Source organism: Capricornis sumatraensis, chromosome 4 (assembly GCF_032405125.1).
Source record: "Capricornis sumatraensis isolate serow.1 chromosome 4, serow.2, whole genome shotgun sequence".
In the NCBI taxonomy this organism is placed as follows: Eukaryota; Metazoa; Chordata; class Mammalia; order Artiodactyla; family Bovidae; genus Capricornis; species Capricornis sumatraensis.
In genome coordinates, this window is record NC_091072.1 from 72,588,656 (window position 1) to 72,601,882 (window position 13,227).

The following is a 13,227-nucleotide window of genomic DNA, read 5'->3' on the forward strand; positions in this document are numbered from 1 at the left end:
GGGCGGCGTGCCTGAGGTGAGAAGTCCACAGCTCAGCAAGTCCACTGCGGCACAGCTGCCCGGGATTAACACCAAATCCTGGGCTCCTCTGCGGAGGGATCACACGTCGTCGCCTTCACAGCTGCTTAGCTCCACGTTGCCCACTCAGGCCCCTCACCCCCACCAGCCCCTCCTTACACACCCCGCCCTCCCCTCTCAGGGGCCAGCCAGGACCCTGCTTCTGCCTTGGCAGACAGGAGCAGAGCTCTACAGTGGAAGGGGCAAGTGAGATCAGGGGCACCTCCAGTGAACAGCCGCGCCCAGAAAAACCTCCCAGGAACCCCTAGGTGCGACGCTAAATAGAGAAGGGCAGAGAAGGCTTCCCTCACTGGCCCCTGTGGCTCGGCCGGAGACAGCCTTGGCCTAGAATTACCTTGTCTTTAGGCCACCCAGGCCCTTCCCTCCAGATGGTTCCTGTCCTTGGGGAGAGAAAGGCAGGAGGGCCAGATGGAGCCCCTACAGCTGGGAACCCTCAGCTCCAGCCTCCTGGAGCAACGTGCTTCTGAGGTCTCGCGGCTGTTAGGAGCCTTGTCACCTACCCCCACAAGCACACCCCAAAGCTGCTTGCTCTGGGCCACGTGCATTCCCCCCAACCTGAGGGGGAGGGGCAGCACACCTCTCCATCCCCCAGGGTCATCCAGGCCCCTGGTTCTGCCCTAAACTCAACCCACACCCCCATCCCTGCCTCAAGAGGGAGGCCACAGTGAGGAATCATACTCGAATCTCCTCTGGGGGGAAAGGCTTCTGGAAGGAGAGGAGGGGAGAAAGAAGAAGCCGGGGGCCTGGGATGGCTGCGTCTCTGTCACCTGTGAGCACTCTCACCTGTGCGAGCGCACCAGCATCGGGCAGGGCTCCCCGCTGCAGACGTCGGGTGCTGGGGGACCGCTCCCTCAAAGTCTGGCATGGAGTCCACGGATCGCCGGGAGGCCGCGACCCCCCGAACGCAGCCGGGCGCCTAGGAGTCGTCGTCATCGACGCTGGCGCCGCCGGGCTCGCCCTCCCGGGACGAGCGCAGCTCTCGGGCCAGCAGCGCCGTTAAACCCTGGGCGCGGAGCAGGAGGCCAGCGCCCAGGAAGAGGACCCCGCACAGCACGAGCAGCGACAGCACGCCCAGCACCGCCGCCTGCACGGCGCGCGGCCCCTCGGGGGGCTCCAGCGGCACCCCCGACTGGTTGCAGCAGGAGCTCTGCCAGGCGCCCCGGGCCGTGGCGCCCGCCTGCGAGCTGTTCATGCTTTGGTGCCGGCTGCCCAGAGGCGCTGAGGACCGCCAGATGTGCGGGAGCCCAAGGCCGGCGGGTGGGCGGCGGCTGCGTCGGGGAGGGGCCCAAGGGGCGGACCCCAGGCGCCGTGAGCCCCCACCCCTGGGGCCGAGCGAGGAGGCTCTTTCTAGACAAAGGACTGGTAGCTACCGCCCAGAATCCCGGGGGCCGGTGTACTTCTCAGCCCAAAGGCCCACACGCCTATTCATGTGAACCGGCCCATGCACCCAACCAGACAAAGCCAGGAGTCCTGTCCCCAGGGCTCTCCCTCCCGCTTAGAAAAGGTCAGGAGACAGCCCTCTCTCAGAACCCTTAAGCCACTCTAGACCACATTCCAGGTGCTGGCCACGGTGCTGGCCCCACTGAGCAAGACACAGGACAAGCAAGGGCCATCCCTGCTCCTAGGCTTTTTGTCCCAGGGCCAAAGTTAAATGCTGCTTGGGCTTCCCTGGTGGCTCAGTGGAAAAGAATCTGTCTGCCAGTGAAGGAGATGTGGGTTTGATCCCTGGGTCAGAAGATCCCCTGGAGAAGGAACTGGCTACCCACTCCAATATTCTTGCCTGGGAAATCCCATGGACAGAGGAACCTGGCGGGTTACAGTCCCTGGGGTCACAAGAGTCAGATACAATTTAGCTACTAAAAACAACCAATGACCTAGGTGCCACTGGGACAGAAGGCAAATGAGCAGTGTCTAGAACCTTAGTGATGCATAGCCTTCATCACCCCTTTCTCCTAGGTCTGGCTAAGCAGGCCAGTACCCCACTGGTCCCAGGTGTGATGGAGGGGAGGAGGAATTTAAGGCCTGCCCCATTCCTCTGCTCAGGTCTGAGGTCAAGGAGAGTTACAGATCAAGGGGAAAGATCTGAGTCACCAGGGCTCCTGTCCTGACCTTGAATAAACCAGTCCCCTAGCCCTGGGAAGTCACAGTGCCAAAGGGGATAGAGGTGCTATTGAACTGCCCACTAAAGGGAGCCTGCTGCCAACTGGGTGTGCCACAGCCAAGCCAGGGTGAAAGTCTGGAGCAGAGCCTGGCTGCAGAAAAGCATGAAGTCTGGGGAAGCTGGGATGGAGGAAAGACACTCCTGCCCAGGTCTCCTGAGAACTCCTGTAACAACCCTGAGCTCTGTTTAAAACAGTCACTGTTAGTAAACAGCTGAGTCAGCCAACTCCTCAGAGGAAATGAGCTGGTCTAAGGAGAAAAAGGCCCCCCAGACTACAGCAAGCCAGGTAGGATCACATCTCATTAAGGACTTGCTGACAATGGGCCTTCCCCATCTCCAAATCCCTGAGAACCTCCTGAGTTCTCCAATTCACCAGTGCCCCAGAGGCCAAGGGTATGACATCACAAAACTCCTCATGAAATAACACATGGCCAAAAAGCAGCCTGAAATGAGAAAAATGTGCAAACACTTCCTGGCCATCCTGGCACCTATCTCCTCCAGGACCATGGACAAGACCCCCAGACCTTGGCCATTTCTCCTTTAGCACTGCTGCTTGCTTACACACTGTTCATTTAGTTTGGTTAGAGCTTGCCCCTGGGTAACAAAAAGCATTGTAAAATATGGAAGAATAAATCAATGAAAAGCACACTCATCTTGACAATGTTTGCCTAGAAACGGATGTGAGATACCAAGTGAAACCGTTAGTTGCTCTGTCATGTCTGACTCTTTGTGACCCCGTGGACTGTAGCCCACCAGGCTCCTCCATCCATGGACTTCTCCAGGCAAGAATGCTGGAGTGGGTTGCCATTCCTTCTCCAGGGGATCTTCCCAACCCAGGGATCAAACCCAGGTCTCCTGCATTGCAGGCAGATTTTTTACTGTCTGAACCACCACAGAAGCCCATGTCAGCCCAAACCAGAAGTGTCACGAGACACCAGTCTCAAGGTGGCCAATCTCTCTCCAGAGGGAGAAGACACCAAGTCAAATGAGCTTTCTGTCAAGTGGGGGCCTGTGTGTGCTCTATGGATAAGAGGAGATATTCTTTGGGGTCATCTGATAATATAAAAGGCAGGTCAAGGTCATAGCTTCCTTCGGAAGGGAGGAGAAATAGCACAGCCATTTCCAAAAGCAGCAGATCCTGATCTGTGTCATCATTTATGGGACTGACCGTGGTCACACCTGCTTATGTGAATGTCTAACAAAGTACAAGATCGATGAACTTTAATCTATCTTCAATCCCATCATGCACCCCCATCTTGGAATAATGCCCTCTACACACTCATGTGTTCCTCGAAGTTCTGCCAGAAAGCATTAAAATGTTTCAGGGCAGAACACCAACCAAGGGAGAGACAGCTCAACCCAAACTCACATTCTCAGCTTTATTCACCATCCTAGTGATGGCTGCTCTGTACAGTGCAGGAAAGGGGACCCCCACCCCCCGAAAACCAGGAGTATGGAGAGACAGTGCAGGCCAGACTTGACCGTCAGTGAAGGTGACAAGGACGACCAAGGACTGGCAACCACACTGTGAGGAAGCCAGGGAGGCCCCTCCAAGTCTCATCAAGGACCCGGAGCGGGTTCCAGAGCCCCAGGGGCCTAACAGCACGATCCCCAGAAGCCAAGGTCCATAAGCCGTCAAGGAGCACCGAGGCCCTGGAGAGACCTAGAGGGCCAGGGTGTCTTTGATCAGCCTGCGCATGGTGGTGGTGACGGAGGAGCCCAGGGCATCAGTGACCTGGAAGGAAATCTTGTAGAGGTAGGGCTGCACGTCCCGCAAGCCCGTGTCAAACACGTTGTCCACCTCTGACTGCGTGGGCATCTTGGGCAGGTACTCGTGCCGGTTCATCACCTCCACGATGCTGATGATCTTCTCGCAGAGCTTCTCCCCCACCTTCTCTCGGCAGATCTGCCGCTCCTGCTCCGTGGCCAGGGCCACCACGTGCACCTTGACCGTCCACACTTCCCAGGGGATGCACTCGTCGGAGAACGGCCAGCGAGACTTCTTCTTCTGGTAGAACTCCAGGGACATCTGCCCCAGCCCGTCGCCCCCGGAGTTGCGCAGAGCATCCTGGGGAAGGAGGAGCAAGAGTGAGCAGGCCAAGGCCTCCCCTGGGTTCTCACCTGCAAGGGCCAGCTTCCTACGCCCCAGAGAATCGCTCTCTCTATCAGACCTCCAGGGAGGGCAGGGAACGAGACCCAGAGAGTACAGGATTTGTGTGAAGTGACACAGATGGTTCCTCTTAAGCAGACTCCTCCTTCATTCCCTCGAAGACAACCTAAACTCACAGTTTCTCAAGAAAAGCCCGGCGATCCTTGAACAGAGAGACAGAAGCCAAGGGACAGAGCGGGCTGAGAGGGGAAGGACAGGCCACATCTAGAGCTTCTCCCTCTTCTCCTCGGAGAAGCAAATGGGGCCACCTGGTCTAATAAATCTGCCCGTCCCCCCATGGGGTGCGATGGCCCACACGCTTCCTCCCAGTGTAGCCAAGACCCCAAAGCACCTGTCTACCTTTCTCTCTGAGTTAGGGTCAACCCAAAGGTAAGGATGCCTCCCTCAACTCCTTAACAGCCCATCAGGAAGTAAGTCTCTCCTTTATTGACAAACCAAGCTCCCATTCCCTCTGCTGACAGTAACAACAGCTACCGCTTCTACAGTGTCTCCCGTGTGATGGCTCTCCAGCACTTGACATATTTGACTCACTTAATCCTCGTGGTGCAGACATCCTATGAGATGGGTACAGCTTTTGTTCCAAATCTACATATAGTGAAACTGCAGTCCAGAGGAGCAGTCACCTGCCCAAGATCACACATTTGTGGGTGGTAGAGCTGGCTCGACTCCAAGCCCTTAAGAGTCCACTGTTTCATGAGCTTCTCATAAGCATCTGGAGGACAGAAGTCTGAATACCTCTGACTCCCCTGAAGGGGGACTGGGAAACTCATGAACGTGCCCTTTCTAGGCTTGGAGCGATGGGAGGGTGGGGAGTATCCTGTGGCTGGTAGAGTCCACCCCTTAGGAGGATCACACGTCTATAGAATGGAAGCCAGACAGACAACCCTCCTCCTCCGATCTTAGGAAGGGCACCTTACGAGAGATTTCCTTGGTTACTTTAAATTTTAAAATTATGCACTCACTGAAACAGTGAAACACTGTAACCCTGAATGAAGACAGAATTAAAAATCACACCTCCATTCCCGTCCCGAGATGACCAATGTGAGCAGCCTGGCGTGTCCCTTCCACCCTTCTCCTGGCCCCTACAGGCCCATACAGACACCTGCCACACCGCCCACGGACCCTTCTCTGGGACAGCCACTGCCTGAGCCCAGCAGCACTCCCTCTCAGGGAATCTCGTATGAGAAAGGCCCAAATGTGGAAGCAGAGAGGTGTCAGTAGAGAGGAGGTCAAGAGTGCAGAGGCGATGATCAGCCCAGGGGCCCTGGCCACCAGTGCTCCAGGGGCTTCCTGCCCTCCTTGCTGGTACTTTTACAAGGCCCCCTCATCTACCCGCCTACCAAGCACTCCTCACCCAGAGGAGCTCTGAACACGCCTGTTCCTGAAAACCTGCAAGAACCTGATAGGCCCACCTAGGAAGGGCGAGCTGGTCCAGCAGCAAGAAGGTGACGACACTCAGCAGCCACCTGCCGCCCACTGCACCCCACCTTACCCTGAATTCCCCGACGACCTTGCGCAGAGCGCGGTCCAGCTCCTCTGAGGAGACACGCACGTAGGTGAAGTCGATGAAGTCGCAGTCCACATCCTGGGTGCCCACGGTGCCGATGGAGTAGGTGCCCTCCTTCTTGTAGTGGAACTTGCCGGTGCTGCGGTGCAGGAGCACCGTATGCAGCACGGCCAGCATAGCCTCCTCCACCTGCCGCCCCTCGACCGACACCTCCAGCACCTCCGATCGGCAGTTCATCTTGCAGTCGGTGGCCCACGCTGACGTCAGGGACCAGAGGAGAGACGGTGGAGCTTCACCCCACCCAGGGGCCACCCTGCCAGAGGAGCCAGGTCAGAATGAGGACACATTCTGCCTGATCGGCGTGTCACCTGCTCACATCCTTCCAGGCCCAGCCCTGTCCCCTGCCATCGCGGCCCTTCTCTGCTGGCAGAGGGCCGCAGACTCTTGGGATGGGAGATGGGGAGAGCCTCACAGCTACCAGTCCAAACACCCAGCTCTGGCCTGAATTCCGTGACGGTATCCAGGGTGGTTTACAGTACATGCTCACTGTGAACCCCTGCCAGCCCCAGCCCTTGCAAAGCTGCCAGGATGGAGGACAGACAGGCAGGTAAACTTCACCAGAGGAGTGAGACGCCATGATGGGAGTGAGAAGAAAAGAAAGACTGGAATCTGACCTCCCGGGACCCTGAATGACCAGGCATCCGGACTCTGTCCCGAGGGCGGTGGAGAGTCCACTCATCTCTGTCCAACACTGAATCTGCCCATCAGAAAGTTAACTCCGGCCGACAGATGAAGAATGGCTCGTCACTCTTTGAGGGGTCACAGACTGCTCTGAGAAGTCAGTGAAAGCTAAGAAGACTGAACTTGAAACCTGACTGACACAGACACACCAAATCTCACATACTCCGAGGTAAAAACTTGCCAATTTAAGGGACTCTCCCGGTGGTCCAGTGGCTAAGACTGTGTGCCCCCAATGCAGGGGGCCTGGGTTCGATCCCTGGTCAAGGAACTAGATCCCACAGGCCCCAGCAAAGATCGAAGAGCCTGCGTGCCACAACCAAGAACCGGTGCAGCCAAGTAAATAAATATCAAAAAAAAAAAGCTTGTTAGTTTAAGGCAGAAAGGGTTGGGCAAGGAGTCCAGTTAGAGGCCACCACCGTCGTGCCACTTCCAGCCAGTGCAGTGGGATGTGGCAGAGTGATGTGCAGAGTGTGGTGCTTCCACATCCAACGGCCCAGGGTCTGAATCCCAGGTTTCCAGTAACTTGCGCTCTGACCTTAAGCCACTCAGTCTCTGAGCCTACTTTCTTATCTGTAAATATGGAATAAAATGACACGTGTAAACACAGCAGGCTGGTGGTTAAGAGCAGGGACTCTAAAGCCAGACTGCCTGGGTTGGAACCCCAGCTCTCTCATCAGCTCACTGTGTGATCAGGGCATGTTGCCTCACCCCTAAGTGCCTCAAGTTCCCCAATCCATAAAAAAGGGATATTCACAATGGCTACCTTGAAGGTGTCCTCTCCAGAGTAGGGTGAGCTGGCATCTGTAAAGCACGTGAAGCAGTTCCTGGCAAGCACTAAGCACTCAGCACGAGCTGCTCTAATTACTACGTTGTTATTGCTAAGAGATGACGAAAGGCTACAGCAGGACTGGAGGAGCGAGTGGGAAGGGAAGGACAGACGTGAGAACCAGAACTTCACCAGTGACTGCGTATGAGCTGGGAAGGAGAGGGGACCGCCAAATTTCTTAGCAGAGAAGGTTCAGCTTACACACCTCCCCTGACAGGGAATTCACCACCTCTCCCAGCAGGTCATTCCAGTCTTTTCAAAGTTCTACCCAGAGACTCCCTCTATGGAAGGCCTTTGTCTCTCAGTGCTTTAAACTGCTAATCTTAATTCTGATATCAAGAGTCACACACAGAGTAAGTCCCACCCCTTCCCCACAAAGAAGCCTTTCAGATATTCAAAGGCAACTCTGCCATCACCCCCTTACTCCTTCTACAGGTTAAAGGTCTCCAGTCCCCAGAAACATTCCAGCTTCACATCACATCTTAATTCCTGAGGGGCGGGCAACTCTCTTCAAAGCGTACTGGTTTGTCTCTTTGCGCCTGAAGTCAGGGAGGCAGTCCACAGACCACTCGGAGATCAAGCTGGCTCTGCCTCTCACTGGCGGTCAGCCCAAGACTGCCTGTATCATCAGTTATCTTTTCACAGGTGTTAATCTTGTCTGGTCTCTCCTGAAGAAGTGAAGTCGCTCAGTCTTGTCAGACTCTTTGCGACCCCATGGGCTGTAGCCTACCAGGCTCCTCCGTCCCTGGGATTCTCCAGGCAGGAATACTGGAGTGGGTTGCCATTTCCTTCTCCAGAAGATCTTCCCAACCCAGAGATCAAACCTAGGTCTCCCGTATTGCAGGCAGACGCTCTACCATCTGAGCCACATCTCTCCTACTAGTAAACAATTCCTTAATGGCAGGGACTGTATCCTATTATCAGTGGGATCTCAGTATACCTGGTTCCCAGTACACAGCAACTGCTCAATTCATCCTGAAAGGATTGCTGGACTGATTTATCCTATATATACTCTTAGGATGAGCAGGGCTTCTTGCTCATTTCTGCCCTCTAGTCTAACTCCATCCAGCAGTTTCCCATCTGAAAACTCCCAGCTCTGGTCCAACTCTCTTTCCTTCCACAAACCCCCTCTGGTATCCCCCACAAGCCGTCAAACAGGCCATCCCTCTTCTCACTTTTGCCCCCAATCCAGGTTCTTCCCTCATTCTCAGTGCTATTCAAGATTCCACTTTTTCAGGAAGTCAACACGAACCAACCCCAGCCTCCTTCCCAATGCGGCCACCTTTGCTCTGTGATGGGCTTGTCTGCTCCCTCACCCTCGACCCCCCCCGTGAGCAGGGGACTTTGCCAGGGCAGTGCCTGGGAAGTCTCATCCCTTCGGTGCCCCCAAGGCCCAGGTCTGCAGAGTACCGGGGCAGACGCTGACTGATGCCACCACTGAGTCAGCCCGGAGCCCAGGGTTTCCCCCAGCCTCACCTTACACGGAGAGGCTGGCACGCGGGTCACTCAGGCTGGATCTTGCCCTTTCTCCTCCTCACGCACAGGTACGCCCTCCGCAGGTACACCGAAACCTCCCCGCGCGCCACGAGCCGCAAGACACAGGCTGAACGCAAAAACACAAAGTTATTCGGCTCCGCATCGAGAGACCCTGTCGGACGCGGGAATGACTTCCCGGCCGGGTTAAGTTTCTCCCGCCGCCAGTGCCGGCGAAACTCCACGGTCCAGGGACGCGGGAGGAGCGGAGCCCCGCGCCCAGCCTGGCCAGGCCCGGGAGTTCGAGGCGCGCCCGCGTTCGCACAGAACAAGGGCCACTCGGCTAGAACTGTCTCCCACCTCCCAGAACCCCGGCTGGGACCCGCGGGGCAAGAAACGGCCCTCCCGGAAAGGACCAGATCACCTCGGCAAGAGGCGGTGCCGGCGCCGGAAGACCTAGCCCGCCCCTGCGAGCCCGGCCGGTCCCACCTGCTCCATCGGCCTCCGGCGGGGGCGCGACCACAGCTGGCCGAGCCCTGACACCAGGGCAGCTGCCCGGACCACTCTACCTCCACACCAGCGGACAAAGACAACCCCATGGAGCTCTACACTTTGAAGGTTGCTTTCTTCTGCATTATTTCTCGGATTTTAAGATTTGATGGTAAGAAGTATCCCCCTCGTTTGGACGAGTCCATTTAACCCCACCACGGAGGATGTTGTTGTGTGAATAACTCACTTCCGCCATAGAGATGAGAGGGAAGGAGGGACCAGACGAGCTCTGTGCTGCCTCCCTAGGTGGAGAGGAGTCATCGGCAGAGAGCCACCCCTGGGACCGAGACGTGGTCCCCAATTCTGGTCTCAGAGGACTGGAAGAAGTACCGATCCCCTAAGATGAGGGACATGGCATTTGGAGAGGTGCCCTGGAGATGAGCTCAGGCCAGTGTTCTGAGTGGGAAAACTAAGTTGGTTCAATGTGCATGATGGAAGATATCAGGCAACGAGGGCTTAACCTTACTCGGTTATCTTCAGGAGCATTTCTTGGTGCTCTGCCATGACCGGTCTGGTGACTGTTCTTGCTTGTAATTCTGCCATTGCCTCTGTATGGGCCTCTTGATGTTATTCATCCTTTCTGATTTCCTCCTTTATAAATGGGGCCTGGGGAAGGAGAAAGTAGCCGGCCTGACAGGCCAACACCCTCCTCTAGAGCCTGGATTTTACCGGAAGGGAATCAGAATGAGCTACTGCGAGGGGAGGATCTGTGAGAAGGCAAAGGAGGGAGAACCAGAGCGGTTAGCACCAGCCCTGGGGAGGGGGAGGAAAAAGAGCCGAGGGACTTCTCTGGGGGTCCGCTTTTCTGCGGCAGGGGACGCTGATTCGATCCCTGGTCAGGGAACTAAGATCCCCTATGGTGTGCGGCACGGCCAGGAAAATAGAAAAATAGCCTAACTTCCACCGACTGCCGGAGAGTGTGGGCAATGACTGAAGGCACTCTGTGCCCTGACACACTCATCTCAGGAGCTTTCACTGCCACAGTCCTGACAACACCATCATCAGAATTACCTGTCACTGAGCTTTACAAGGCACCATACTAGCACTTCACATGCACTAGTGTGTTAATTTCTCCAACTGCCTCGGAAATTAAGTACAATTTCTCCCCAGTTTACAGGTAAAGAAACTGAGGCTCAGTGATACAGAGTGACAAGCTGTGATGGCATATTTTATGTGTCAACTTGACTGTGCCACAGAGTGCCCAGACATCTGCTCAAATATTATTCTGAGTGTGTCCATGAGGTTGTTTCTGGAAGAAAAACATTTGAATCACAGACTTAGTGTGGCTTCCCTGGCGGCTCCGTGGTAAAGAATCTGTCTGCCAATGCAGGAGATGCAAGAGGCATGGGTTCAATTCCTGGGTTGAGAAGATCCCCCCTAGAGAAGGAAATGACAACCCGCTCCAGGATTCTTGCCTGGGAAATCCCATGGACAGAGGAGCCCAGCAGACTATAATCCATGGGGTCACAGAAGAGTTGGACACAACTTAGGGACTAAACAGCAACAAAGCAGATTGCCTTCCCTACGGAGGGTAATGGTAATAGTGTTAGCAGCTCAGTCGTGTCTGACTCTTTGCAACCCCATGGACTGTAGCCCTCCAGGCTCCTCTGTTGGTGGAATTCTCCAGGCAAGAATACTGGAGTGGGTTGCCATTTCCTTCTCCGGGGAATCTTCCTGACCCAGGGATCGAACCTGGGTTTCCTACACTGCAGGCAGATTCTTTACCGTCTGAGCCACCACGGAAGACTCTATGTGCGGGTGGGCCCCAACCAGTCAGGTGAAGGCCTGAATAGAATAAAAGGTTCTCACCCTTCCTGATTACTTTCAAGTTGGGACATCAGTTTTTTTTTCCCCCTACCTTCAGATTTGAACCTAACTATCAGCTCCTCCTGGACCTCGAGCCTGCCAACATTTGGAATCACACCATCAGCTCTCCTGGATCTCCAGCTTGCTGACTGCAAATCTTGGGACCTGTCAGCGTCCATAATCACATGAGCCAATTCCTCATAATAAATCTCTTTCTATACGTACACATTCTATTGGTCCTGTTTCTCTGGAGAATCCTGACTAATACATTTGCCAAGGCCGCACAGCTAGTCTGTCCCAATTCTGCCAGTCTTTTTTTTTTTTTTAATCTTTTTATCTTTTGGCTATGTCACACAGCATGTGGGATCTTAGTTTCCAACCAGGGATTGAACTCATGGCCCCCGCCCTGGAAGGGTGGAGTCCTAACTGCTGGACCACCAGAGAAGCCCGCTGCCAGTCTTTTTTACCACTCTCCTCCCTGCACACTCACGCGTCCGTCCCTGGAGCCTTTCCTGCCTGAGGATGAGGTTGAGACGTCTCACCTCTCCTGTCTCAGGCCCAGATCCTGACCAGTCCTTGCCTCCTCATACTTCCCTGAATCCTTAAAGGGCCATTCTCACAGTAACTCTGACCCTGAGTCCTACACCCGTCTGGGTGGTCCTGTCAGGAACATGGCGGGGGGGCGGGTCTCAGCCCCTCAAAATGAGGCTGTGTGGAATGAATTCTCCCATCCTCCACCAGCACTCCTGCTGACCCAGATGGAATCATGCAATCATGCTGCACCTGTGAAACTGTCCCCATGCCAGGCCCGTGTCCTACCTACCAAGGGGGACAAGTGGCAATCCTGGCCCTCCGAGAAGGCCTCAGAGTCTCACAGAGGAGATGGACCAGGAGTTGCACCTGGGTGGGAAAACACAGCAAAGGGTATGAAAAAATGACAGCAGGTTCTGCAGGGGCCAGAGGGGGCCAGGATGGAAGCCACTGCTGTAATCCCAGAAAGATGCCTGTGGCCTGGAATAGAAAGTGACACAGTCAGAGTGAAAAGGAGTCCCAGGCCCTGCTCTCAGCAAGCTGGGAGGTGACGGCACCAGCAGAAAACCGGGATGACAGCAACCTGAGAAGATGGACAAGAAGCGGGGTTGGCAATCCCGGGAAGAAGTGGGGCCACACAGAATTATGCTGGGGAGGCTTCCTGAAGAAAAAGAAAGAAAGGAGCTAGAGGGAGAGGTCTCAGCGAGGGTGGAAACCGAGCATTCTGAGGCAGGACGGGCCAGCACAGGGGGAGCTGACTTCTCAGAGTCACGGCCAGCCAGGCAGACAGGCAACTGGCGAAGGCCCTCTGAGGCACGTCTGCGGCAAAAGCTTGCAGAGGGACCTTGAAGGCCAACCCAAGACCTTGGGAGTAGGCAGCTGGCTTCGCAAGGCGACTGTGGCCTCAGATGGCCCCACCCCATCCCAGTGCACCCAGGGGAGAGCTAAGCCCTGAAGCCACCCCCAGCCGCTCCAGAGCTGACCCCCGTGCGTCACAGGGAGTGACTCAAGCCTCAGCAGCAACAATGAGTGGGACTGACGTCAGGCTGGGGGCTCCTGACAGTGGCCAGCTTGGCTGGGCAGCCAGCACCCTGCCTCCCGACCCTCTAGTCCGAGCCAGGATGCGGGGGCGATGAGGACCAGCTGTCTGCCCCCCGGTATCCTGGGCAGGGGCTACTCCACTTCCCACTCTTTCTGGGCTGTCACTCCCAGCACCCCCCCCGCCAACCCCTCGCTGGCCCTCCCTTCAAGGCGGAGGAAATGGCTGGGCGGACGAGAGAGTGACAGAGAGCGTGAGAAAGAGGGGCCTCCCAGCCCAGCCTCGTCAGGAGCCTCAAGACCTGGGCAGGGCAGGAGGTGGCACTGGCTGCCCTTTGCCCCAGGAT

General features: G+C 55.9%; 2 protein-coding genes across 2 annotated transcripts; both read right to left on the reverse strand.

Moving 5' to 3' along the window:
* Positions 1-994: 994 nt before the first annotated feature.
* SMIM41 (small integral membrane protein 41) lies at positions 995-1,270 on the reverse strand. The gene has a single exon (XM_068970003.1). The coding sequence runs from the start codon at positions 1,268-1,270 to the stop codon at positions 995-997; it is 276 nt and encodes a 91-aa protein (XP_068826104.1).
* A 2,388-nt stretch (positions 1,271-3,658) lies between these two features.
* ATG101 (autophagy related 101) lies at positions 3,659-9,362 on the reverse strand. The gene is made up of 3 exons (XM_068971160.1): positions 8,960-9,362; positions 5,902-6,229; positions 3,659-4,307 (listed from the first exon to the last, which is right to left on the reverse strand). Exons 2-3 carry the CDS (start codon positions 6,151-6,153, stop codon positions 3,903-3,905), a joined length of 657 nt encoding a protein of 218 aa, XP_068827261.1. The 5' UTR covers positions 6,154-6,229; positions 8,960-9,362; the 3' UTR covers positions 3,659-3,902.
* Positions 9,363-13,227: the final 3,865 nt, after the last annotated feature.

What these genes read in the sequence shown, in the direction of transcription:
- ATG101 (XM_068971160.1), bottom strand. Translation starts at nt 6,153, where the DNA reads ATGAACTGCCGATCGGAGGTGCTGGAGGTGTCGGTCGAGGGGCGGCAG. An exon ending in AGGTCGTCGGGGAATTCAGG is followed by an intron (nt 4,308 to 5,901) that starts GTAAGGTGGGGT and finishes CTCCTTCCCCAG; the next exon opens with GATGCTCTGCGCAACTCCGG.
- SMIM41 (XM_068970003.1), bottom strand. Translation starts at nt 1,270, where the DNA reads ATGAACAGCTCGCAGGCGGGCGCCACGGCCCGGGGCGCCTGGCAGAGC.